Below are 27,911 nucleotides of genomic sequence, written 5' to 3'. Positions count from 1 at the left end.
ACATTATTAAAATAATAATTAATTAACTATAACAACATTATGATCAGTTATTAATTAGATTTATCATTTTTAATTAGCTTCCTATTGTAGCTACTATAATATCTTTTTGATAAATTTTAATCAAATTTATAAATTCTTTACGATGAAAATGTCTCACTGGAAGTGGAATGCTGCGGGATGGTTCGTGTGAAGCTAGCAAGGGAGGTTCCCATCTGAAATTTTCGATCAAAATATTTCAATTTGATTTTGCTTCTCCTATCCAACCCTAAATATGTCAATCTTGGTCTGGTTAAAAATAAAAACAAAAACAAAAACTAGAAGGCCATAATTCGCTGGTCACAATCACTGATAGCTTTGGCTGTGCGTTGCAAATACAAGCCTTCTTTATCTACTACTTTTATGTACATCCCCATGATCCATAGCATTTGGAATCATGAACATATGATTTTGGGTTCTATTTCAGAAATTTCTATGGCCTAACTGATGAACTTTGTATAACAAATCTTTCACTTCGACAAATCGAAGAAGTGGGAGATGCATTTGAGAGGGGTTTGAAGATAGCACCTTGGAATAACTCGAAGCCGGAAGAGAGTGTTGGCCTTGTCAAGCTCTTGGCCATTGAGGACTGACTACCTGCAGAAGCAAAGCAATGTGTCTCAACTATATAGTAGTGTTTCAAAAATGGAGAGGAAGAGGAATCATTCGTTTGAGCAATTTTTAACTCTTTTTAAAGATATTTTTGATAGTCTTTAGCAATTTTTAGCACAAAGGAGGAGGAAAAAAGGAACTCTACACTCCTACCTCAGCTCCCGACTAAGCTAAATTCATTTCTCCAGTTTGGGCCATGTCAAACCTACCTCGGCTAGGTTCAGTTTCGTATGGATTCAAAACAACTCATTCATCTCTTCCGAGCTGGATTGAACTCGAGCAAAGTCAATGAGACTCCAAACTGCTTCGAGTCGAACTGCATCCACCTCGGGCAAATAGAATGAGAATAAGAGTTACATCAGCTGGATTGCATCCATTCGAGCCTCAGCTAGCTTGATTTTTTTCAACAGGACCAACCTGACTTGCACTCCTTTCGCTACATTCTCAATTAAGATCCAAGCCAAAATCATAGAATTGGCATGCATCTATTATCTCTTGTGAAATTAAGATAACATTAATAAAACACATTTGATTCAGTTATAAGTCGACAATGCAAATAGATGGATGCACAAAATAGAAACACAAGACATGCGCAAAGATATCTACAATATAGAACAAACCTCTAATGTGCTGAATGCTATTCTCATCCGACTTGCTGCTAGTGATGGTTCCTCTGCACTGCCTGTCACGGCCAATTGTTCCAGCTGCAAAGTCTTCACTGGTAGCCTGTGCAAACATTAAGGAATGTAGAATAAAGAACAACATAACTCAGTTTGCACACTACCAGTCAATTGTTGGCTAGAATAAATAAAGATGAATAAAGCATTACACGTCGGTATGATGCGTAAAGGACGAGTTTGGTCCATAGAAGAGAATGAAATGAACTTGGAATGAGATTAAGAATGGAATGAAATGGAAAACAAAATATGATCTGATTTATTCCTTAAATTGGGTTGTAGTAATAAAATTGAATAAGAAATAGCCATTCTTCTTTTTTAACAGAGGGAATCACAACCATAGGAGTTTGTATTCTAAATTTATTTTTTATAGTCAAATATATGAACATTTATTCCATGAATACAATAAGCCCACCATTAATATTTGTGTCATCGGTCTTCTACCCATTAGTTACATGTGGTTTTCACTTTAGCACTCATGCCAACCTTAGGACATGTAAGGATTTCAACAGAGATGTATAGATGGATAATTACAAAATGATAGAGTACACATTAGACCAAATAACTCTAGACATGAGAATATCAAACAAAAGCCGATTACATAAAATTCTCAGTGAAAATCATCAAAAGTATGTTTTTTTACCTTCAATTAACATATGGACAATGAATTGCAAAGAATGTGTCTTAAGTAATCCTTACCATGCCATTCCCCTCACATAGTAAGCATTTGCGATGATAGCGCAGAACCCTTTCCACTGATGCATAGCTTCAGCTGACACTGGTGGAGTAGATGACCATCTGACTACCGTAGGAGGTGGTGTGCACAGGATAGTAATGAACACTATACTCAGCCATAAAATGCACTCATTGACCTGTATTAAAAATTATAATGTTTCTAAAAAAAGATGTAGCAAAATTTAAAATTTTGTCAAATTTTATCTTTGAGAAGCACTAAGTACAAGAGCACAAGTATTTTGATCATTGTATTTTAGCATGCAACTAATCCACACTTTCAAAATAACAAATAGGAGAGTGTGTTAAGCAGCATAAATCCATAGCATAACTAGATGTAAAGTATTGTTTTTCATTAAATAGAAGTGTATATTTAGAACTGTTATACAATATTTATCAGTGTTATTGTCAAATTATAATAGATGCTAAGATCTCTGAAACAATTCATCTGCAGTGTTTCTGGATTTTTTATCTTAGCTAGTCCAAGGTGGAATCTCTTGGAGGTCTGGAATGTAGTTTCATGCAGGTCCAAAGTGTTGTTAGAGCCTAGGTTGATGGAGAGGTCGAATGTCTCCTTTTTGCCTCTTCCCTGGAAAGGGCCCTGTGTCCTGATTTATAGGACTCGAGATGGATGCCCCCTCTACCAAACGATGACACTTGTCCTGAGAACAGCTGACATATGAGAACCTATGTACGTGGTGTGTTGTCCACTTTGAGTAACCATGGCTGATGTTTCCTGTCCCAGGCATCTCCTTTGCCAAACCTAGTGGATAAAGTTACTCGCATCACATAGTTATGTTACCACACGAGCATTGCTTTCTATGTTGTCTAAGTAGACTACAATTATAGGGAGGTTACAATCTCAGATAGGTACACAGCAAATCAAAAAAAGAAAAAGAAGTAAATGTTGAGCGTGAATTATCAAACAAGAATGGTAAATGAAAACGAAGAAAATACAAAAAGTGATGTCATTTGAATAAGATCTCACCTCCTTGGTGACAATTTCCAATTTCACAGTGGTTCCTCCATAATCAGTTTGAAGTCCCTCAACCTCAGCACCAGAATCTTTGATATTTATAAGTTCCTTTCTCAGACCTTCATCAGTACAGCCAAGAGCATATGCATTCACTCCAGCAGAGATGAATTCCTGATCAATTTAGATAGATGCGTGGGGTGAGGAAAAAACCATGAATCTATCTGTGAGCTAAAGATCAATTTCATCCAATAACTGGGATAGATGGCATACTTTAAGGTTGTCACCACTTCCGCGATCAATTACATTTCGGTACCGCTTGAACAAACTTATGGCTATGTTTCTAGAAGAGCGATAGTCCTGATCTGATGAAGCATTACTATCCCAATGACACTGCAAAGCGGCTACGACTATATAAGTACATGAGATCATTAAATGATTTAAAATTTCCATTTCCATTTGAACAATGATACGCTGAAAAGGAATATTATGTGAATTTCCAATAAGATACAGACAAGCAAGTTTTTCCTGACTCCTCCATTTGAAGACCTACAGTGGTGAATGATTCTTGTTCTACACCTATGAGAATTTATGCTCGAAAGCATCCGAAATCTTTGTCTGCATGATATATCGAGAGGATGCTGGAAAGGTATTATGCTGTTTGAGTTATAAGCATGTTGGCTGCTGCTGCCCATACTATGTGGCACATATGTCTTTGTATTTCCATCTGCCCAATGATTCTGAAATGCTCGAACTTGATGTACTGTCAGCATGGTTAAGTTTATATGGACAAGAACTTCCTTTAACAATATAGCCCTAGAAACTACAATTCTTTCTCAATAGATAACAAATAATTCATCAAGTTGTAGCTCCTTCCACCTGCACACGAAAATGAAAAGAATTACTACATTTACGCAGACATGCTATACAGGATCTAGATTCACTGCATCTTTTTACTCCAACAGATTACATGCCAACAGAGAAAATAAAATATAAGAAACTCTGCATTTATCCCGAGAATAGTTGACACCATCTAAAATTCAGGAGTATTACTCTGCACTTTCATATTGAGTCCCATAACATATAGTTATAGAGCTTAAATAACATTCAGCAACTTGCAAAATCCAATTGTTAAATTAGGCGAAGCTTCAAGTATCGAGGGATCTCAGACGATCGAGCATGATCGCAGCTAGTAATCAATTCAACAACTTAAACTTTCCATCTAAAATTTCACAAACCCATGAAAATGTGACAGCAATCAGCTAGTTATTCACTATACATTACTCTTCAATCTTCATATCACGCATAGAAATCTGTACCTTCAGCCGAATCCAGAATGAAGCATCAGATGGCAAACAGAAACCATACGACCACACCAAGATTATAACTTGAATAATAAATCCGATACACAAGGCCAACGTTAAGATTCACAAAGAGTTGGTCCGCGTTACTGACCGAACTAGAGAACGTCGTCGATTGGAAATTATATATATTCAAAGAAACTCAAATCAAAATACACGTTTCGGACCAAGGGAGGAGCAATCGAGCGATATCAATGAGGGGAAGGACAAAATACCTCTTTTGTTGGCCGGATCTACGGTTTCGCGAGGTTGCCACGGCAGCGAGGAGGAGGACGGAAGGAGACCCCTGCCTCCCTTCAATCTCTCTCCGCGACCACAAGATACGAATGGCGAAGGGAACGAAGAAGGCAAGGAGAGGCGGGGAGGAGCGGAGAGGCCGCCCTCGCTCGGGCTTTCGCTCTCACGGCATCAGAAGAAAGTCGCCCGAGGAAATATGACGAAACAACGACGGAGATGGGCCGGTCTTATCGTAAATGGGCCTGCCCATAAATTCTCGGCCCATTTACTATTGGGGAAGTTTTCAATTTGCCCCTGTTAAATCTTAAGAATTTACCCTTTGGAAACATGTGTAAAATTTCACTATAATATCAAAATTCACTATTAGCCCTTTTTGGCTTGCTAGTGTAGAGGCTTCTGTAGGGCACATGCATTATTGTAAATACTAAAAATTAAAAGGGCTTCTTTATAAATACACCCTTATTATGGATATTATGATTGGCCTGTAAAAAGACCCGTTGAGATCGAGACACGTCAAACAAAGGAAGATGATTTATCCAAATACGTGGTACAGATAGAAAAAGACCCGGTTGTTGTGGTTGACTTGACCGATTGAAATCGAATATGTTTGATTCATTCATAACGCCTACTCAACCACTCAAACCATGATTCATCTGTTTTGTCAGTTACAATCAAATCTCCTGATCCATCTTATTTGATGGTCACCATCAAATCCAATATGTTCCATCACCGTCGCCAAGAGACATGACAGGCTAATGATACATAACTACGACAGTGAGGGAACATTTCAGCTGTAATGATAATGGATGATCACGGCAGGATATTCTCCATACTCTGACAGAATATCTCCGCTAACACGATAATATTCTCTTTAGTAACACTCCTCTGACAAAATCTACTGCGCAAGATATCTTTCTTAGTTAACGAGAAGACAAGCGGGTATACTTCTCCATCCATATAACTCTCTAATATTACATACGTAGGTACGCAATACCAAAAACATTTACTTCTTCCTGCAACTTGAGTTTTCTTCTTCCTCCTCCTATCACTGACTTGAGTGTCAGAATAGTCGAGCCAAGGATACCCCCGGCCTTCCTTCTTATGATGTTGGTGTTTGTAGGTCCCGGAGTTCATCATCTTCTTCCTCCTCACGACGTCTATCGTGGTGCTACGTGGCAGGTGACGCGTCCACCAGGCAATCTCAACAAGAACAACCTTAATGAAAATTTCGCAAGGAGACTTTACAAAAATAAAGGTAACTTTCCCTAACTCATTGTAGCATGAGATCATATGGGAATCTTGTAACATGATCGTCGAAGTTAATGCAAGTTCGACGACAACATACATACCTACACACAATAAACACAAGGTCTGAAATTTCCTACATCCAGCAAATCTAGTAGAGGATGCACAGTTGATACTACACTTTGCCCAAACCACCTAATAAAAGTTCAGAACAAGAGCTACAAAACACTGATCTAGTAGTGCAAACATACATGTCTAATATAAATGACACCATCACTCCTTGGAAGACTTGTTGATGAGAGATTTGTGGATGTGGGGGATAACTCCGCCGCCCGCAATAGTGCCCTTGATGAGGGTGTCTAGTTCCTCGTCCCCTCGAATGGCTAGTTGAAGGTGGCGCGGCGTGATTCGCTTCACCTTGAGATCCTTGCTCGCGTTCCCTGCGAGCTCCAACACTTCTGCTGTTAGATACTCTAGTATTGCAGCTGAGTACACGGCTGCAGTGGCACCGACACGGCCGTTCGCTTGAATCCTCGACTTCAGCTGTCGATGAATGCGGCCAACAGGAAACTGCAGACAACATGTAGTTATCAGATAGATATTAAGCTTTTTCTCACATCATTTATTCAATAGACAAGTAATAAGTAAATTTGAAACTATCCTGACTTTAGGTTATTGACTTCTGAGTAGTCACCAGACAACACCATTAATCAAAGATGCAAAAATGCAAGCAGCTACATAGAAAGACATGACGAAATTGTTGCTCATGTTTTAGGAGCTTTCTTGAAGAGCTCATGATCCCTATAACAAGAAGAGCGGTTTTATTTGCCTATACCCATCTTTGCATCATCGATCTGAACGTATTTCCTCTCCCCTATTAGTCTATCTGAGCAGTTTTATTTGACTCTACCCGTCTTTGCATCATCGATCTGAATGTATTTCCTCTCTGCTATTAGCCTATCTGCTCACATTTTGATCAGGTATTAGGCTTACAACTAATAGTTCCAAAATTAGCGATGACATTATGCCCAAAAATTTCAATTTCATTCATGCAACATTATATCACTCTTTATATAAATGTTCTGGGAAACCTGTTCTGCAAAATGAGTTCCTAAAAAGATTGAATATTTCAATCCATGTAACAACATCATTGGAAGGAGTTTGCCCTTGTCGCTCCCACACCCATCAGGGAATAGTTTTGCATCCAATCTGGTGTATGGACACCTCTTAGTCAAGACTAAAAAACAACTATATAACAATAAAAACGGTTTCTTGCTCAGCGTTGCTATAATTAAATTTATTTAATCCATCTTTCACATACTTAACTCCTTTATCTAGACTTTGCCCTTACAAGTATATACATGGATTTTACATAGATATACGTAATCTTGACTTATTCCAGAGTCATGCTCTTGTACAGAAACTTGTACACAAATCCAAGACCCATTGGCCGCAAATACAACTGTACAACCTACAAATTCTGTTGATAAAATAGGGTGTTACCAAATTAAAGTGAACAAATGATTGGCAATTGTTTGATGCATTCACCTGCATAACTCCATCACAAATTCAATTCTTCACGTTTGTAATAAAATCATAATGGATTTGTTAAGGAAGCCACCAAAATGAAGTCAAATGAGAAACAAAAAGATGTGTGCCATTAAGGCGCATCTTAGGCACGGTTCCTACGAGAGAAGGTGCAGAGGAGAAAAATAGGGAAAATACTTCCCAAGTTAGTATTTCCTTGGGGGGCTGGAAATCCTTGGAGTTTCTTGTTTGACCAGTTCTTTGGAGGGAAGGAAAGAGGGAGAGAAATTTTAAATTTTACAAAACTATTTGTTAGCAACGAAAGAAATCAAAATAGATTAAAAAATAACTTTGAAAATTTTGGATAGTATTTGCACATATGAACAATGTCTTTTCCAATCAAATTAAAGGTTCATGTTAAACTTGGGAAAGATTGATTTCTCAATACTTTCCTTCCTCCATTTCAATCAAACAAAATAGAGGGAATGGGACGCTAGGGAAATCTTTCAGCTTGTGTTTCCTTCCCTTGTCAGAAAACGCATAATTAAGCTACATAAATAATGACAATCAACCACTAAAGACAATTAGTCCTTCTGTATGCTTACGGGTGAAGAAAAGGAAAGGAGAACTTTTCTCAACAGAAAAATATAGTGAAAATAGCCACAACATGATTCTGTATACCGTTCAAGTATAATTTTTTCGGAGTCTATTGAATGATCAATTACTACCATTCTAGCTGTGTAAACAAAGTTCTTCCAAGCAAAGACGAGGAGAAGAACGATAAGAAGGAAGAACAGAGGGAGAATATCCAGTATTACCTGCAACCCAGCTCGCGCAGATCGGGAGACTGGCTTCTTCTTGTCCTTATCCTTGTCCTTGTTCGCCGCCGTCGTCTTCGCTGCGAGAAGCCCCTTCCCTCCCTTGCCCGCCATTTCTCAACTCCCTAATCACCGAAAACACAGATCAGGAAGACAAAAGTCACCGAATACCAAATTAATCACGCCAATCCACCGTGCACCGACTCCCCGACGACAAACGAACACCAGAAACAGCACTGAATCAAAGGAAATAAAAAAAATCCAGTAAAAAACCCCCCCCAAAAAGTAGCGCCAAAACCGAAGTGAAAGAGCTGCAAGGCGAGATCGGGACACGAATCGATGGAAAATCGTAAGATCCGAGCAAAGCGAAGAGGGAGAGAAGGAAATGCACCTGTTCTCGCTTCCCTGCCTTCGCGAGCGCGATTCTGTGAGGGGAGTGAATAAATGAAAAACCGAGGGGTTAAAAGATAAAAGGCGAGTTAACGAGCCAAGGCAGTTGTTTTTTTTTTTTTTTTTTGATGAAAGTAAATATATATATCATCAAGCAAATAGCACGAGTATACAAGACGAACCAATGACACTATCTCATGTCATGTCTGACGAAATGTCAGATCTGAGTAAGTGTCATGGTCAAACATGTAAGTGCTCTTATGTGTACCAATAGTATCAGAATCACTCTCTCATATGTAGCCACAATATCAAAATCACTCATACTCTATCTACGCATGTAGGTGTCATCATGTCGCCATGTCGTCTAGCCGCCCTCTGTCCTTCCAAGCAGCGTCTCCTGGCCCATCCACTCTGTCTAGCAGCTCTCTGCTATATCCTCCTGCACCATACCAGAATCAGATCAGCATCAGCGCCTCTGCTCCTGGCCGCCACGAACCTCAGCCTCCATCACCAATCTCCTGCCTCTGCAACTGCTCAAACCTGCCACAGCAACCATCAGTCTCCATCCTCTCCAAATGTGCCTCCTAGCGTGGTCTCCTCCAGTAGTAACATGCACACTTTTAGCAAGTGGCAGCTGTCAACGGATTTGATGTGTCTTTACCGTAGCCGTCACTACGGACTAGATGAGCCAAATCTGGTGGACTCATTCACCCTCACCGGCTTTTTGGCCAAGCCGCAGCCATAAATAGATTTGATGTGTCTTTACCGCAGCCGTCACTACGGACTAGATGAGTTAAATCTGGTGGACTCATTCACCCTCATCGGCTTTTTGGCAAAGCCGCAGCCATCAACGGATTTGGAGTGTCTTTACCACGAGTCGTTTGCTGTGGACTAGATGGATCTAGTGCGGTGGATCCATTCACCTCAAAAGTTTTTTTTTATGCAGGATGCCATGTATGAATGATGTATGTATGCACTACCATGCTATAATGTAACTCAATACATAATACAATGTACATGTATGTGTATGTCCATGCGTATGTATGCTAGTATGAATGTGCCCTCTACCGCCATGTCATGATCTATCTCCTAAGTACATCTGAGGTTAGGGCATGTACGTATACAAAATGTCCACTCAATGAAACCTCTCATGGCTCTATCTCCAGATCCGCTCCCTGCCGCAGCTCCCTATCTGTGTAGACCCTCAGTGTCCGATATACATGCGTATGCACTCGTCTAAACAGCCGCTCCTCGTCCAGTCGCCTCCCCTCATGTACTAGAGCATTCCTAGCACCCCACACATGGTGCACTAGGGCTGCCATAGCTACGTGTCGTGCCGAGGTCACAATGGATGATCTCCTGTACAGTCGTCTGAAAGTGCGCAGCATGCTCCGAAAAGTAGTCATCTCTGGCCGCATGTGAAGCCATGCTCGTACCCTCCCCCACAGTCGTCCTGTAGGGTCACACTGGAAAAAGAGGTGCTCTGATGTCTCCTCAGCCTGACCACAAAAAGCACATCGCCGGTCGGCCAGGAACTCCTGTCTAGCCCGTACAGGCAGCCGACCATGTGCAAGAAGCCATAAAGTGAAGGAATGACTCGGCTGAATGGAAGACTGTCATACTGTCCGAACCCAGGGCTGTGGTGATCGGGCACCTCTGAAATAATCATAAGCTCGTGTGACCCCCCGAGGTTGCTGGAACCACTCTGATAATAACTGCTCTGCCGCTACTGGACTGCCCGCTGTCATGAGGATACTATCTCGGATCTGTAAAATCTGCTTAAGTAATGGCGAATCCCCATGTCTGACTGTCCAGCCCCATACTCCGGTCCTCTGTAAATATGTGTGGTGAACCCATCGAATCCAAAGAGTGTCTTGCTTGTCCTGGAGTCGCCATAGGACCTTTGCCAACAAGGCTCGGCTCCAGGCACTCAAGTCCCTCAAGCCAAGACCTCCCTCTATCCTGGGTCTGCACAGCTCAGTCCAAGCAATCGGTGGTCGCGGTGTGGTCCACATAAAGGATCTGCATATGCTGTATATGCGATCAACCACTCCGGTGGGTAACGGCAGCACTGACATCCAGTAGCACTCTATCCCCTGAAGCACTGACATCACCAGCTGCGCCTTCCCAGCATAAGACAATGTCGCCTTAGGCCAGGAAGTCACTCGCCTGCTCAAAGCGTCCAACAGTGTGGTATAATCTGATATCCGTAGCTTTCGAGAGGCGATGGGGATCCCAAGGTATCTGAATGACATCTCCCCCTGCTGGAATCCAGTGATCTGTAGCAGTCTCTGCCTCATAGACTCAGTAACTCCTGCCATGTAGATGCTCGATTTGGCCAGATTGGCTGTGAGGCCAGCCATCTGAGCAAATCGATGTAGACAGCTAACCAACTGGGTGACGGACGTGTCATCCCCTCTGGAGAACAGCAACAAATCATCTGCATATATCAAGTGAGCTATGTGAAGCATCTCGCATCGGGGGTGAAAATGAAAATCAGCTCTCGCCGTACAGCGTGCCAATGATCGAGAGAAGTAATCCATGCACAATCCAAACTGCCCTTATCTTTTGTTCGTAATTACGCAAGAGTTACGAAAAATTGATAAAAGGGCTTTTCAGATATAAATTTCTTCCCTAGTGTAATAATCATAACCTAAGGGGGTCGCTTAGATAAATTATTGGCTAAAGTTATATTATTATATAGAAATTTTGAAATAGCTACATATATAGAAATTAAAATACCATTAACAATGTAAGAGGAATGCCAATGCCAGACAAATACCCTTGCCTTCGAGGTATAGCTGAGTTAGTTACGACGTAGCAGACTTGAAGAAGAGGACAAGGGTTCAAATCTTGATGAAGTCAGGCAATCCCCTTTTGCGTCGTGACTAACTGTAGTTTTTTGATTTACCTCCTCACAAATAGTCGTGGAGCCGTGTGGGGCCGCTAAGGTGGCGGATTCCACCTTTTACAGAAAAGGAACGTCAATGCCAAAAATAGCCTAGTCGGAGTTCTCATAAAACTTGAAAAATCCTGTTTAGTCGAAAAGTCAAGACCCGACCTGCACGGATTAGATCGGGACATCCTGACCTAAGTTGACCTAACCTTATTTGGTTTTTACTCGACACACACAGTCCAATAGAAGACCTATGAGGTTAAGTTATGTTGAGCCCGCTCAATTTAGTTTGCGAGTCGAGTCAAGAGAAGGTCAGTTAGTCCATGCAGTGGCGGATCCAAGGGGGGGGGGGGGGGGGGGGGGGGGGGGGGGGGGAGGGGGGGCGAGGGGGGGCTGAGCCCCCCCTGAGATCGCGGTAGCACTTGGAGGAGGTCCATCGTCGCGAAGCTGCAGTTGTTAGCGCAGAGGCGATGGCTCTCCTGCCTGCAGTCGCTGCTCCTCCAACCTAGCTTCGATCGCCGCCGATCGCGTCCTCCGATTCTCCGAACCGCCCCGCCTTCAAGCTTCGATCGCCGCCAGGAGGTAAATAAATCTTGTTTACTGTTTTAGACTTTTAGAAGGTTTTAGGTATAAACACATACTGTTTAATCTGATTAGGTATACACAAATACTCAACTTCCTAATTCTTCCCCTAGTATGTTACACACTCAATTTCACCAGAGATAAAAGTCTACAGGCATCTCTTAGTTTACAGTTAATTACAACCAACTCATGTCATTGTTTGTCAACCAACAATGCTCTGTATTTCTCTGTGACTATAATAACAGAGCAAAACAACATAGGTCGCCGCAAGAACATAAAGAGAGCAACTAACTACATGAAATGCTCCATTGAGGTATCAGGTAGTCCTGGAAGAATTAGGACGAAGTTTGAGAGTTCCTTATCTAGAAACAAATATCATTTCTAAGTTCTCAGAATAAATACAGCTTAGGAATAACACTGTTTGAAGGCAAATACCAAGTTCAATGGTTTAGTTATGGACCCAATTTCTATGAGCTAAATATGATTAGCATACGGTTTCATCTAGTGAGATCCTCAAGAGAGGAAATATGTAGATGTTTCTCACATTTGTCAGCTTAAAAGGCATTTACTTGTTACAGTGAATAAGGCATGTTTATCTTTCTCATCCAAATCTCTACAAGGTATCATGCAATACACAACATTCTACATACTAAGAAATCATATAAAAGCATCCTTATTAGTTGTCATCAAATAAAATATAATGAAACTTTAAGAAAAAAGTGGAAAGATGTAATAGTGGAATTGCTATAAAAAGGGAAAACTAGTTGGCTAATTGAGTTGGTCAGCCAAATACATTTAAGACAATGGCCGACCATGTACATATTTATCTTCCCACAGCAAAAACAATGGTCACTTAGATCTTCCCTCAATTGAATATCATTCTGGAATTGATCCTTAAATTATGATGGTCCAGAAATATGCTTTTCATAAAACTTCAATGATCACTCAGCTCATATACAAATATTAAGAAAGCCAAACATTGGGGTTTTAGTCTTAAGACAAAGCCCCTTGGACAGCACATCTTAATAGATGACAGCTTAACCAAATAACATGACAGCTCCAGCTAGGAACTAGTTAATATGATTGAAGATTACTGACATATCAGTTTTAAGCATGCTTCTTTCCTGAGCATTCATGTCTGATCATACATAGTGGATTGACTATCATCTTCTTACATGCTTCTTTCTTGGGCTCCTATGTCTCTGATTATACTTACTGGAAGGTCCTTATATGAAGATGGAAGTGTCTATTTTTTTCAACTAAGGTTACTAAACTGATGCGATTGTAATTAAGATGAGATTAAAACAACAAAATGAAAATGATAACCACTGTTTACTGAATACTATTTACTGTTTACTTATTTATTGGTATGCGCATAATTTTATATTTGTATTATTATCGTTATTAATTGTATTTTTATTATATATATATATATGTATATTTATTATATATTAAAAAAATTGAGCCCCGGTTGAAAAATTAGTCTGGATCCGCCACTGAGTCCATGAGTCAATCAAACCTGATCACAGGTCATTGTGGACCCATTGATAAATGCATGAATAATTTATAAATATAAAAGTTGTAATTGCCTCCTCTTTAGTATCTTGTTGATCCTCGTGTTTGTTGTTGAAAGGACGATTACGAGCGAAAAACTTTTCATAGTATTTACGAATTAAATCCTCTTGCGGTTGGATGTTCTTCTCTTTCAAGGAAAATTAGATATTTCTCTCCGCACTTAGACGATCTTAAATAGAACAAGAGGTGGGAAGCCACTGCAAGCAACTATACTATAGTTGTAACAGCAGCCCACTCTGTTATGGGTGTTATGACTCGGCCCACAAAGATCAGTCTCAGGGTGGGATATGTTGGACAGAAGGAGGATGACTTATCGGGACACGTCGAATAGAAGGAGGGTGACTTGACCATTAAGGTTGACTTGACCCTATATCAAGGTTGACTGAACCCCATCCATTCTGACTCACTTAACTCGCTCGGGATCTTTATTCGGCCACTCGCCCATCTACTCGGACTCGGTCATGATCCGCCTGACTTTGGGCTCTGCCGGCCACGGTCTGCCTAATTCCCAACTCGGCCTCTTCGTCCTACCCAAACTCAGCATCAAGGTGCCGAGAGCAAGAGCTCTACTCCCGGCTCACCTAGCACGTTACACTTATATGCAAGCTGTGTCGATTCCCTTTCTGGTCTTTCTCTCTCAATAGTCAAATCTCTTTGATGTGACATGAAATCTCACCGCACAAAAATTCTCCTTAATTAGGGACAAGAAAAGACGGAGATTCTCCTTAATTAAAGACAAGACAAGTCAGTATGACCTCTTCCTTCTTCATCGATATAATTCCTTTTCTGTGCACATACACAGGTATGCAAACTCATCATCTTCAACCCACTTCTTCCTTCACAGTTTTTCTTCTTCCTGCCGTGACTGACATGAGCGTCGGAGGGGTCGAGCCAGGGCAACCCTAGCCTTCCTTCTAACCGTGTTGGTGTGTGCAGGGTTCCGACAATCACAATCTTCTCCTTTCTCTCCGCACGGTCAACCTTCGTGCTGAGTGGCCGGTGACGCGTCCAAAAAGCGATCTCAACAGGAACACACTCGTAACTTCTTCCACTAGTCTAAGTCAAGTTACAAAGATAAAAAAAAACATCCGATTCATACATAAAGAAAAATAGTTTGTGCGACAGTAAACATATTGAGCGATTAAAGCTAAAAAAGTTATCACATTTTAAGACAAATTAGAGATAATAATATCTTGTATTTATCTTATATTAAATGATTTACATCCATATGAACATCTCTAATCCCTTATAATGCTTATTATATTAAGAATATGTTCAATATATCCAATCATTATAATTATTCATAATTAAATTTTATGTACTCAACAAGAATGTAATGTAAAGATGTAAATCTATTTTACTCTTTATTTTTTACTAGAATCTATTCATTTTAATCAGTCATTTTCTTAATTATATTTAATAAAATGAATCAACTATAGTTATTAGGATACTTATTAAAGTTGCAGATGCTGAATAAAATTTTTAAGTAGACAACTAAAAGTCACTGGTGAGGTTAAAATTGAGATTATCTTGTTGGATATTTTATATGGACTAGCATAATCAACATGTTGTTATTGGGCTTACGCTATAATGGGTAGGCTTGGCCCATTAAATCTTAGCAGAGGCCCCTTCTCCTAACCTTAAAAATGTGATTGTCGCCCCATTGAGACACACACGGACATTTTGGAATTGGGCGATAGGAGAAGTTTCTTTGCGTTTTCTCTATTGCTGTTTTGGGTTTTTCTTACAGGAAAATAAGATGAACTCCTCGACATCTTCCGCTCCAGGTATTTTTAACATCTAATTCTATATATCTTGTTTTACTCATTTATCATATCATGAATTTAGATGTTGAAAGTTTATCAAATGGTATCAGAGCCAAGTTTAGAGCCTCGATTTTGATTCTTGACCAAATACCTTTTGTTTTACATTTTCCTTTTGTTTTGCACTGTTTTTCCTGGCCAATTTTGTTTGCAGAACGAAATTTCTCATAAAATCTCTAAATTTTTCCCCGATCAAGTTCTCCCAAAATTCCTAAATTTCTGTAATTTGGAACGCCATTGAACGCCGCTGAATGCCGCTGTTATGCTGCTAAGATCCCTAAATATCTTCTGCTCCAGCGCAAGAACAACGCTGTTTTGGTCGACGACGCGAGAACAACGCATTGTGCGCTGCCGCTGCCAGCGAGCCACAGTCGTATTCAACAGTTCCGTGTCGCCGGCGTGACTAGCGCGGCTGGCGTCGGCGACGACGCTGGACGGGTCGGCGAGCGGCGTCGGCGTCGTGGGCGGATTGAGGAAGAATTGGCGTCGTGCGGTTTGGGAACCGACGTCGTGTGTTTTTTGGGAACCGCACAAGCAAGAAACGGAAAGTGGGTTTTTTGGAAAACCGATTAAAAAAAAAATCACAACGTGATTTCTGTTAATTGGGTAAAAGTTTAAAAAAGCCCAATTAATAGGTATTGGACTGATTTCATTGAAATCCAATTAGAGAAAATAAAAAGGGAGCTTAAATGTTGGCTATCGAGAATCGATCAAATCACCTACACAGCCACAAAGAAGAACTAACCAATAGTTCACAATATCGCGCAATGAGATTCAAACCACTCAATGAGAGGCAGCCGAGCTTAAATGAGAGGCAACGGAGGTTTGATCACCTGATCTCCACAATGGATTCTAACCACTGAATCAGAAGCATCATATTTAAAATAAAATAAAAAAAAATTACGCAGTCGAGTCCAGTCAACTAGACAGTCCAGTGTTCCAGTCGATTGGGACCAGTGAACTATTAAATTAGATTATTTCGTATTGTTGTTGATATTTTTTCATAGTTGTGAGCTCGCCTTCGCGAGACGGATTATGATAAAATATTATTATTGAAAAATTCTTATTAATGTGGCATTAGGAATTATTTTTAATAATGCACTTACCTTATCGGTTTGTCTTTATTGATATAGTTCCTAATGATTGGTAATTATATTTTAAACTTTTCAGTATCCTTTCGATATTAGCTTTAAGAATATAATTATTTTATGTGTTGTGGGAGTTACTTTATGCATTGTAATTCGGGACCCTTAGGCGGGATTGCATTTGCATGAGATAACTTTATTGTGTTCATAAGCTCTATTACTTTTGTTGGATATGCTCGACAATAATCTCCCATTAATATATATATTCATGTATATATTCCAGCTTTGCCTATGAGTATGAACTCTTTTTACCAAAGCTGAATGACATTAATTATGAGGACTGGGCTGACTCTGTTAAGTTGTTTCTTGCCATTTCTAATGTTGATGGCAGCCTTATGTATGCTCAAGTTTGTACACGTCTTGATATTGCTTTTGTTGTGGGTGTACTTGGGAGATACTTGAGTAAACCTGGTATGGCACATTGGCAGGCTGTCAAACATGTTTTAAGGTATTTAAAAGGTACCAAACACTATATGATCACATATAAGAGATCAAATCATCTTGAGGTAACAGGTTATTTTGATTCTGATTATGATGGTTGTCCAGATGATCATAAGTCCATATCAGGATATATATTTATGTTAGCTGGAGGAGCTATCTCTTGAAAGAGTGTCAAACAGACTCTTACAGCTACATCAACCATGGAAGCAGAGTGCATAGCTTGTTATGAGGCCACATGTCAAGCGATATGGTTGAAAAACTTTATTGCTGAATTTGATTTTGTGGAGAGTATCTCTAGACCTCTCACTATATATTGTGATAACTCTGCCGTGGTGAGTTTTTCTCTCAATAATAAGAGCTCAAAGCGGACAAAACACTTTGAGACAAAGTTTATGTTTGTGAGAGAGAAGGTTTAAGAGTTTAAAACTCGTGTCGAGCATATCCCTACAGAGTTTAATATTGCTGATCCCCTAACCAAAGGCATAACTGTTAAAGCTTTTGTTGACCATGTAACCCGTATAGGTGTAATAAGGTCTTTTGATATTTTGGATTAGTGGGAGTTTATGCTTATGTTTTGTTATGACCTCATATTTATAATGTTCGTTATTTATAATGTTTGTTGCTACCATATGTTTTATTGGGAAGTTCAATTATTATAATTGTTGTTGTATATATATATATATTGTGATCACATATTGTGGAGACATTTTGGACCCAGTCTCAATTTTGTTGTTATTATGTGGCATCTTGGGCAGATGCACGCTTTGTTCAAATTTTGACATGTCATTTTGTTGAACTTTCTCAATTATCCATATTTCACTTGTTGTTGTGGTCACATATTGTTGATTAACATATTGTATTATGCTGTCCAAGTGGGAGAATGTTGGATATTTTATATGAACTAGCATAATCAACATGTTGTTATTGGGCTTACGCTATAATGGGTAGGCTTGGCCCATTAAATCTTAGTAGAGGCCCCTTCTCCTAACCTTAAAAATGTGGTTGTCGCCCCATTGAGACACACACGGACATTTTGGAATTGGGCGATAGGAGAAGTTTCTCTGCGTTTTTCATACCCACCACCTTCCGTATAGAATGGATTAATCCATTCTTCCTCATTGTTTGTATCATAAATTGGCTCGTCCGATAATGCCAAAATGTGCTCCTTGCCAAGCCATCGTAAAAGCCTCTGGTCATATTCGTCCAACTCTGGAGGTGAAATTGGTTCTTGGGGTTATTCAGGTGGACATAAGTGTTGAATTATCGTCGTCCACTGTGGTGAATTTAAGGTCATCTGGCTGGTAGAAGGTTGATCATAATTTGTAGAGGGTTGATTATTGGTAGACCCAAACCCTTTTGATCCTCTAATCGTATCTGATAAGGTCGGGACCTGCATCAACTGAGGGGTTGTTATTTTTGTAAAGATAATCTGGGTAATTGCTTCCCCTGCTTTAAATTGAATAACTTCAAAGGTTAAGTTAAAAACAAGAATTTTAACTTCCCCTCTGTAATCGCTGTCGATGACTCCTGCCCCAATATGAACACCTTTCTTCCAGGCTGTGCCTGATCTAGGGGCAATGCGTCCATAATATCCTTCAGGAATAGTGAATGCTAGCCCTGTTGGCAATAAATCTCGGTCCCCTGCACCAATTTCTACATTATGTAAAATGCATAAATCATACCTAGCCGCTCCTGGAGTTCGATGGTTGGGATAATTGAGTTCGGACTTAGCCGTTTGAACTCAATAATTGGTGCTACTTCTTCTATTGTTAGGACCGCCAAAATTTCCTGCTCAAGCGAGCAGATTTCTTCATCGTGATTGTTGACATTATATGGTTGTTGTTCTGCGATAGTAGAATATCCCTCAAACTGGAGTGAGACACTTCCATCCATTAGCGTTCTTGATTGAACCCGTGTTGGTGCCACCGGGTTTCTTCTAATAGTTGGCCTCAGGATACACCGTTGTTGCTGCAATTCTTCAATGGAAAATCGGCTTCCTAGTAGAGCTATGACTCCTCTACTGGCCAAGTAGTCTGCTACATGTTGAACATTATAAGAAAAATTGGTAAAACTCGTGTTAGTGAGCCTACCAAGCATCATTCTTGTGATTAGCAAGTTACTGGTACCGCCTTGCCAATCGGAGTATCCATGCGTTTGTATAGACAACTCAATATGGTTAGCAAAGTCATCTATATTAAGCATGAGATCAGGAATAACATATGTCATTTGAGTTTCCCGAGACAAATCCATTTCCATGGTGGCGATTATTGCACAATCTCCGCGCCACCTTGTGTCTCGTAAGACAACTAATGCCATAGTACCAGCATCTCTTCGATGAAGAGTATAAACTCTGATCATAACGAGGCCCATACGCAAATGGTGAAAACCTGCCTCCCTCAGAGTTCTATGGCTTTGAGTTGTTACAAGTGGCAAATCCACTTCTCCTTCTTCAACATAGAGTATGTCCTCCTCAGAATAATGTTGATATACTCTATGCTGAGTTGGTTGATAACCAGCAGAGTACAAAATTTCCGCTGGAACCATGGATGCTCTTCTTGATCGAGAAATTTCCAGTTATTCTTCTGGATTTAATTGACTCTCGATTGTTCTTCTAAACCTTCTTTGACTGGGCACGATTCGCCGTTGAAGGTTATATAGCCTTCTTTGATTTTGTTTATAGTCACGGATCTAATCCTCTGCTGATGGAATTTGGAGTGTGGCGGTGGGCGTGACTGCTGGCTGCCTTGTTGCCATTAAAGCTTCTTCTTTTCAGCTTCCAAGATTTCAGAAGGATTCTTGAATATGAGAATAGAACCCCTTTTCTTGGGTATTACTGGATCAGTACCCAAATTTAAACCTCCTAGTCTCCTTGTCAGCTCTTCAACCGCAGTTTCAAGCTCTTTGGCGCTAGCTGCCTGAGGTTGAACTTGTTGCTTCTTTAGTTGACTAACTTGTATACTTATTTCTTGCAACTGTGCGTTCTGTTCCACTAATAGAGAAATCAAAGAGTTATTCTGTTTCACAATTACAGTTAGTAGATCAAAAGTAGTCTTATAATCAGAAGGAATTGCAAAACCAATTGTTGGAGCCGTTAAATTTTCAGTTGTTTTTAGGGCTTTTATATAGCTTTTATCCTCTGATTGCTTTACTAAATCTGAACTCATCCACCAATCAACTCCTTTACTTCCTGGAGTATGTTTTCAACCTTTCTTACACTAAGTCTCAATTCTTCAATTAGCTTCACAGCTTCTTCCTCAACTAGCTTAGGCTGTTTAGAGATCTCAGTTACCAGGTGTCTAACTTCAGCCTTAGTTAAGGGTTTATGAGAAACAAAGTCTTGTTCAAGGTTTTGGACAGAAGTTCATAGCTGGGCTACCTCCTTCTATAAGGACTGATTTTCCTCCTTCAAAAGGTAAAAATATTTTAAAGAAACTTTCGACAAAAGACAGACTTTATCGTACACAACTCCTATGTTGTTGGCAATTTCACAAGCTTTTGGCTTCTCAGTATCTGCTAGATCAAGGTATTCAAGGTTTTTGGTTTGGGATTTATCATACCATTCTCTAATTGTTTGCTCAAATCTTTCCAACATATAAGAACATTTGCTCTTACATCTTAGGAGTTTGTAAAATTTTCTTGCTCACCCGACTGGTAAACGGCTCCCTCCTAGAGGCTTATCTTACTCGGCGGTCTTTTGCAATCAATTAACTCACTCGGTCGCCTTATCAAGCAAATTTCTTATCAAGATTTTCAAATGAAACATTACCTCCTGCTCTGAGAAATATTCTCAATTAGGTCTCCAGGCTTACCGTCATACGCACTTACTAGCTTTGCGGGATACCGAATCAAGGATGCTTGTTGAGTCTCCACCTTCAGACCTTGTGACTCTTTTCTCAAGAGCAAATTGTAATATTTTCTGAAAATTCTTGTCAAAACATATGAGCAATTTTCTTCGGGAAATGAATATTTTACCCTTACCTCGACCTTGAATTATGAAAACTTAGCCTGCCATGAGCTTAGATAAAAATCCAAGCTCTGATACCAAATAAAAAGGATCAACACTCTGAACTTTGAAAGAAAACTCAAGAACTCTACTCGAATTTTATTTCTTCAGAAAGATTTACAAGGAAAAGAGTACAGCGAAAGACTGAGAAAGAAGGTGTAGGATCAAGTGCACGTGAGAAGGGGGTGAATCACGTGTTTTTTTAAAAATTCGTTCATTTAAAAATCAGAGTTAGAAACTTTGTGCTTTGAAAAGCGTGCAGTAGAAAATAAATACGAAACGTACGAAAGACACAAGTAATTTTTTTACTTTGTTCGGAGCCGTCGATGACTCCTACTCGAAGGCCCAGGTCCCTTGGACCTTTCCTGTGGGCAATCCACTATAATCCTCGACCGACAAAAACCCCCCGGTTGAGAGATTCGAATACAAAGAATAGGAAGTGTGACAACCCCACACTTCCAAAAATTAAGTGCAGAAAAGTAAATTTTTTCGTTACCCAACAGTAGAAAAATTTGAACGAACTTGGATGTTGGGGATGATCTTCTGACAGAAATTGGAGGTGGTCGTGTCGAAGCTCGGGCTGCCGCAGAAGAATGACGTTAGTCGAAATGCACTCATTCATGCACTGACCAAGGCTTTATATAGATACGATTGAGTTATCTAGATCTGCAAATGTTTTTAAAAAAACGCAAACTTTGATCCACTTCTTGCAGTTTATCTTATCCATGATTAAAGAATAATTCAAATTATATTTATTTATTTATAGGAAATTTTATCCTCCTTAAATAATTATTATAGATAGAAATAATTTTAGCATTTAATAAAATTTTATATTAGCAAAATAATAATGAAGATTAATTTTGCAGCGTTCACATGCAAAATTAATTTTATCCATATACCAAATAAATCCTATGAAATAGAGTTAGTATAATAATAAAATATATTAAAATACATAATATTTAAAATTAATTAGATCCTGTCAATCCAGATCAGGATGAACCAGGGCTCAACTTAGATCACGCAAGTGGGTCTAAGTTGGACCGCGCCTAAAGTCCAAAATTGGACTCGTCCTCACTGGTTCGCTCCTCCAGTGACTTACCTCACATACCTCGTGCAACTCTACTTGACTTCTTAACCCACCAGAACTTCTTGCCAAGGCTCAACCACCCTGGTCTTTCTGCCAAGTCTCAACCAACTTGGTCTTTGGCCAGTTGTCAGGCTCCGCGGACCCAACTGGACTTTCTGCTAGGGCTCAACCACCCTGGACTTCAACCTGGTGTCTGGTTCTAAGTCTTTCGACCCTGCACACTTAGTGAAGAGGTTAAAAACAACAACCTAACTTTAACCACTTTGTCATACATCAAAACCTGAGTTTGATCGTTAGTGCAAACTGCACCAACAGAAGGAACTTGGTCGAATGTCTCCTTTTTGCCTCTTCCTTGGAAAGGGACCCTGTGTCCTGATTTATAGGACTCGAGATGGATGCCCCCTTTACCAAACGATGACACTTGTCCTGAGAACAGCTGACATATGAGAACCTATGTACATGGTGTGTTGTCCACTTTGAGTAACTATGGCTGATGTTTCCTGTCCCAGACATCTCCTTTGCCAAACCTAGTGGATAAATTTACTCACATCACATAGTTATGTTACCACACGAGCATTGCTTTCTATGTTGTCTAAGTAGACTACAATTATAGGGAGGTTACAATCTCAGATAGGTACACAGCAAATCAAAAAAAGAAAAAGAAGTAAATGTTGAGCATGAATTATCAAACAAGTATGGTAAATGAAAACGAAGAAAATACAAAAAGTGATGCCATTTGAATAAGATCTCACCTCCTTGGCGACAATTTCCAATTTCACAGTGGTTCCTCCATAATCAGTTTGAAGTCCCTCGACCTCAGCACCAGAATCTTTGATATTTATAAGTTCCTTTCTCAGACCTTCATCAGTACAGCCAAGAGCATATGCATTCACTCCAGCAGAGATGAATTCCTGATCAATTTAGATAGATGTGTGGGGTGAGGAAAAAACCATGAATCTATCTGTGAGCTTTGGATCAATTTCGTCCAATAACTGGGATAGATGGCATACTTTAAGGTTGTCACCACTTCCGCGATCAATTACATTTCGGTACCGCTTGAACAAACTTATGGCTATGTTTCTAGAAGAGCGATAGTCCTGATCTGATGAAGCATTACTATCCCAATGACACTGCAAAGCAGCTACGAATATATAAGTACATGAGATCATTAAATGATTTAAAAATTTCATTTCCATTTGAACAATGATACGCTGAAAAGGAATATTATGTAAATTTCCAATAAGATACAGACAAGCAAGTTTTTCCTGACTCCTCCATTTGAAGACCTACAGTGGTGAATGATTCTTGTTCTACAACTATGAGAATTTATGCTCGAAAGCATCCGAAATCTTTGTCTGCATGATATATCGAGAGGATGCTGGAAAGGTATTATGCTGTTTGAGTTATAAGCATGTTGGCTGCTGCTGCCCATACTATGTGGCACATATGTCTTTGTATTTCCATCTGCCCAATGATTCTGAAATGCTCGAACTTGATGTACCGTCAGCATGGTTAAGTTCATATGGACAAGAACTTCCTTGAACAATATAGCCCTAGAACCTACAATTCTTTCTCAATAGATAACAAATAATTCATCAAGTTGTAGCTCCTTCCACCTGCACATGAAAATGAAAAGAATTACTACATTTACACAGACATGCTATACAGGATCTAGATTCACTACATCTTTTTACTCCAACAGATTACATGCCAACAGAGAAAATAAAATATAAGATTCACAAAGAGTTGGTTCGCGTTACTGACCGAACTAGAGAACGTCGTCGATTGGAAATTATATATATTCAAAGAAACTCAAATCAAAATACACGTTTCGGACCAAGGGAGGAGCAATCGAGCGATATCAATGAGGGGAAGGACAAAATACCTCTTTTGTTGGCCGGATCTACGGTTTCGCGAGGTTGCCACGGCAGCGAGGAGGAGGACGGAAGGAGACCCCTGCCTCCCTTCAATCTCTCTCCGCGACCACAAGATACGAATGGCGAAGGGAACGAAGAAGGCAAGGAGAGGCGGGGAGGAGCGGAGAGGCCGCCCTCGCTCGGGCTTTCGCTCTCACGGCATCAGAAGAAAGTCGCCCGAGGAAATATGATGAGACAACGACGGAGATGGGCCGATCTTATAGTAAACGGTCCTGCCCATAAATTCTCGGCCCATTTACTTTTAGGGAAGTTTTCAATTTGCCCCTTTTAAATCTTAAGAATTTACCCTTTTGAAACATGTGTAAAATTTCACTATAATATCAAAATTCACTATTAGCCCTTTTTGGCTTGCTACCTCTCCTTCCGTTTCTTTGGACAGAAACAAAGAGAAACAATGATCAAAGAAACTTTTGTAGGAGGCTCACATGCATTATTGTAAATATTATAAATTATAAGGGCTTCTTTATAAATACACCCTAATGAAAATTTCGCAAGGAGTCCTCCTAAAAATAAAGGTAAATTTCTCTAACTTATTGTAGCATGAAATCATATGGGAAGTCGAAGTGGCTTATCCCAAATGATAAGCATGAAAATATATATGTTGTTTGAGATTCCGGATTCGAGTTCCCTTAACAACAAATAAATCTCTTTTGAGAGGTTTGTTGACTGAAGATATTGTCTTGGTCAATTTGCCTACTCACAGATGATCGTAGGACCGAACATGTGATGAATTTCACTTTTTGCAAGAAAGATCATATGGGAATCTTGTAACATGATCGTCGAAGTTAATGCAAGTTCGACGACAACATACATACCTACACACGATAACACAAGGTCTGAAATTTCCTACATCCAGCAAATCTAGTGGAGGATGCACACTTGAGACTACACTTTGCCCAAACCACCTAATACAAGTTCAGAACAAGAGCTATAAAACACTGATCTAGTAGTACAAACATACATGTCTAATATAAATGACACCATCACTCCTTGGAAGACTTGTTGATGAGAGATTTGTGGATGTGGGGGATAACTCCGCCGCCCGCAATAGTGCCCTTGATGAGGGTGTCTAGTTCCTCGTCCCCTCGAATGGCTAGTTGAAGGTGGCGCGGCGTGATTCGCTTCACCTTGAGATCCTTGCTCGCGTTCCCTGCGAGCTCCAACACTTCTGCTGTTAGATACTCTAGTATTGCAGCTGAGTACACAGCTGCAGTGGCACCGACACGGCCATTCGCTTGAATCCTCGACTTCAGTTGCCGATGAATACGGCCAACAGGAAACTGCAGACAACATGTAGTTATCAGATAGATATTAAGCTTTTCTCACATCATTTATTCAATAGACAAGTAATAAGTAAATTTGAAACTATCCTGACATTAGGCTATTGACTTCTGAGTAGTCACCAGACAACACCATTAATCAAAGATGCAAAAATGCAAGCAGCTACATAGAAAGACACGACAAAATTGTTGCTCATGTTTTAGGAGCTTTCTTGAAGAGCTCATGATCCCTATAACAAGAAGAGTGGTTTTATTTGCCTCTACCCATCTTTGCATCATTGATCTGAACGTATTTCCTCTCCCCTATTAGTCTATCTGAGCAGTTTTATTTGACTCTACCCGTCTTTGCATCATCGATCTGAATGTATTTCCTCTCTGCTATTAGCCTATCTGCTCACATTTTGATCAGGTATTAGGCTTACAACTAATAGTTCCAAAATTAGCGATGACATTATGCCCAAAAAATTCAATTTCATTCATGCAACATTATATCACTCTTTATATAAATGTTCTGGGAAACATGTTCTGCAAAATGAGTTACTAAAAAGATTGAATATTTCAATCCATGTAACAACATCATTGAAAGGAGTTTGCCCTTGTCGCTCCCACACCCATCAGAGAATAGTTTTGCATCCAATCTGGTGTATGGACACCTCTTAGTCAAGACTAAAAAACAACTATATAACAATAAAAACGGTTTCTTGCTCAGCGTTGCTATAATTAAATTTATTTAATCCATCTTTCACATACTTAACTCCTTTATCTAGACTTTGCCCTTACAAGTATATACATGGATTTTACATTGATATATGTAATCTTGACTTATTCCAGTCATGCTCATGTACAGAAACTTATACACAAATCCAAGACCCATTGGCTGCAAATACAACTGTACAACCTACAAATTCTGTTGATAAAATAGGGTGTTACCAAATTAAAGTGAACAAATGATTGACAATTGTTTGATGCTTTCACCTGTATAACTCCATCACAAATTCAATTCTTCACGTTTGTAATAAAATCATAATGGATTTGTTAAGGAAGCCACCAAAATGAAGTCAAATGAGAAACAAAAAAATGTGTGCCATTAAGGCACACCTTAGGCATGGTTCCTACGAGAGAAGGTGCAGAGGAGAAAAATAGGGAAAATACTTCCCAAGTTAGTATTTCCTTGGGAGGCTGGAAATCCTTGGAGTTTCTTGTTTGACCAGTTCTTTGGAGGGAAGGAAAGAGGGAGAGAAATTTTAAATTTTACAAAACTATTTGTTAGCAATAAAAGAGATCAAAATAGATTAAAAAATAACTTTGAAAATTTTGGATAGGATTTGCACATATGAACAATGTATTTTCCAATCAAATTAAAGGTTCATGTTAAACTTGGGAAAGATTGATTTCTCAATACTTTCCTTCCTCCATTTCAATCAAACAAAATAGAGGGAATGGGACGCTAGGGAAATCTTTCAGCTTGTGTTTCCTTCCCTTGTCAGAAAACACATAATTAAGCTACATAAATAATGGCAATCAACCACTAAAGACAATTAGCCCTTCTGTATGCTTACGGGTGCAAAAGGAAAGGAGAACTTTTCTCAACAGAAAAATATAGTGAAAATAGCCGCAAGATGATTCTGTATACCGTTCAAGTATAAATTTTTCGGAGTCTATTGAATGATAAATTACTACCATTCTAGCTGTGTAAACAAAGTTCTTCCAAGCAAAGACGAGGAGAAGAACGATAAGAAAGAAGAACAGAGGGAGAATATCCAGTATTACCTGCAACCCAGCACGCGCAGATCGAGAGACTGGCTTCTTCTTGTCCTTATCCTTGTCCTTGTTCGCCGCCGTCGTCTTCGCTGCGAGAAGCCCCTTCCCTCCCTTGCCCGCCATTTCTCAACTCCCTAATCACCGAAAACACAGATCAGGAAGACAAAAGTCACCGAATACCAAATTAATCACGCCAATCCACCGTGCACTGTCTCCCCGACGACAAACGAACACCAGAAACAGCAGCGAATCAGAGGAAATAAAAAACCCAGTAAAAAAACCCCAAAAAGTAGCGCCAAAACCGAAGTGGAAGAGCTGCAAGGCGAGATCGGGACACGAATCGATGGAAAATCGTAAGATCCGAGCACAGCGAAGAGGGAGAGAAGGAAATGCACCTGTTCTCGCTTCCCTGCCTTCGCGAGGGCGATTCTGTGAGGGGGAGTGAATAAATGAAAAACCGAGGGGTTAAAAGATAAAAGGCGAGTTAACGAGCGAAGGCGGTTGCTGCTTTGCTGGTAGGAGGGCTAAGAAATTTAAGTTCCATAACTGCCCTTATCTTTTGTTCGTAATTACGCAGATGGAGATTAAATAAAGTTGAAGTTACACTTTTATAGTCCCCGTGACATAACTAAGTTGGTTACAACGGAGCAGAATTGCAGAAGAGAATAAAGGGTTCGAATCTCGAACAAGCCAGACAACACCCTCTTCCGTCATAGGTCAAATTGTAGTTTCTCGATTTACCTCCTCATAAATGATCGTGAAACCGACCGTGT

General features: G+C 39.8%; 3 protein-coding genes and 1 pseudogene across 4 annotated transcripts; all 4 read right to left on the bottom strand.

The window, feature by feature from the left end:
* Positions 1-328: 328 nt before the first annotated feature.
* Positions 329-24,222, bottom strand: LOC141822943 (uncharacterized). Of its 2 annotated transcripts, none has more exons than XM_074710238.1 (7): positions 24,046-24,222; positions 23,413-23,776; positions 23,171-23,290; positions 22,913-23,071; positions 2,025-2,197; positions 1,269-1,374; positions 329-633 (listed from the first exon to the last, which is right to left on the bottom strand). In XM_074710238.1, the coding sequence occupies exons 2-7, from the start codon at positions 23,680-23,682 to the stop codon at positions 604-606; spliced, it is 858 nt and encodes a 285-aa protein (XP_074566339.1). In that variant the 5' UTR covers positions 23,683-23,776; positions 24,046-24,222; the 3' UTR covers positions 329-603. The 2 variants fall into 2 exon arrangements, with proteins under 2 accessions (XP_074566339.1, XP_074566340.1); XM_074710239.1 differs by lacking the exons at positions 22,913-23,071; positions 23,171-23,290; positions 23,413-23,776; positions 24,046-24,222 and adding exons at positions 3,046-3,204; positions 3,304-3,423; positions 3,546-3,909; positions 4,607-4,783.
* LOC141824007 (histone H2A variant 1) lies at positions 5,910-8,653 on the bottom strand. Its single transcript, XM_074711227.1, has 3 exons — positions 8,610-8,653; positions 8,219-8,343; positions 5,910-6,443 (listed from the first exon to the last, which is right to left on the bottom strand). The coding sequence occupies exons 2-3, from the start codon at positions 8,330-8,332 to the stop codon at positions 6,147-6,149; spliced, it is 411 nt and encodes a 136-aa protein (XP_074567328.1). The 5' UTR covers positions 8,333-8,343; positions 8,610-8,653; the 3' UTR covers positions 5,910-6,146.
* LOC141822902 (uncharacterized) lies at positions 18,305-19,428 on the bottom strand (annotated as a pseudogene).
* Positions 24,223-24,922: 700 nt separating the features above from the next.
* Positions 24,923-27,618, bottom strand: LOC141822944 (histone H2A variant 1). The gene is made up of 3 exons (XM_074710240.1): positions 27,534-27,618; positions 27,148-27,272; positions 24,923-25,377 (listed from the first exon to the last, which is right to left on the bottom strand). Exons 2-3 carry the CDS (start codon positions 27,259-27,261, stop codon positions 25,081-25,083), a joined length of 411 nt encoding a protein of 136 aa, XP_074566341.1. The 5' UTR covers positions 27,262-27,272; positions 27,534-27,618; the 3' UTR covers positions 24,923-25,080.
* Between the last annotated feature and the right edge of the window lie 293 nt (positions 27,619-27,911).

This window comes from Curcuma longa, chromosome 3, assembly GCF_044706935.1.
Source record: "Curcuma longa cultivar G26 ecotype Majalengka, Jawa Barat chromosome 3, ITB_CL_G26_1.1, whole genome shotgun sequence".
In the NCBI taxonomy this organism is placed as follows: Eukaryota; Viridiplantae; Streptophyta; class Magnoliopsida; order Zingiberales; family Zingiberaceae; genus Curcuma; species Curcuma longa.
The sequence above is the reverse complement of the archived record's forward strand: the minus strand, read 5'-3'. Positions and strand labels throughout refer to the sequence as shown.

Excerpts from the sequence above, each read along its gene's own strand:
- LOC141824007 (XM_074711227.1), bottom strand. The coding sequence starts at position 8,332 with ATGGCGGGCAAGGGAGGGAAGGGGCTTCTCGCAGCGAAGACGACGGCG. Across the intron at positions 6,444-8,218 it reads CTGCGCGAGCTGGGTTGCAG|TTTCCTGTTGGCCGCATTCA; the intron begins GTAATACTGGAT and ends TGTTGTCTGCAG.
- LOC141822943 (XM_074710238.1), bottom strand. The coding sequence starts at position 23,682 with ATGAACTTAACCATGCTGACGGTACATCAAGTTCGAGCATTTCAGAAT. Across the intron at positions 23,072-23,170 it reads GAAGTGGTGACAACCTTAAA|GAATTCATCTCTGCTGGAGT; the intron begins GTATGCCATCTA and ends TAAATTGATCAG. Across the intron at positions 1,375-2,024 it reads TATGTGAGGGGAATGGCATG|GCTACCAGTGAAGACTTTGC; the intron begins GTAAGGATTACT and ends ATGTTTGCACAG.
- LOC141822944 (XM_074710240.1), bottom strand. The coding sequence starts at position 27,261 with ATGGCGGGCAAGGGAGGGAAGGGGCTTCTCGCAGCGAAGACGACGGCG. Across the intron at positions 25,378-27,147 it reads CTGCGCGTGCTGGGTTGCAG|TTTCCTGTTGGCCGTATTCA; the intron begins GTAATACTGGAT and ends TGTTGTCTGCAG.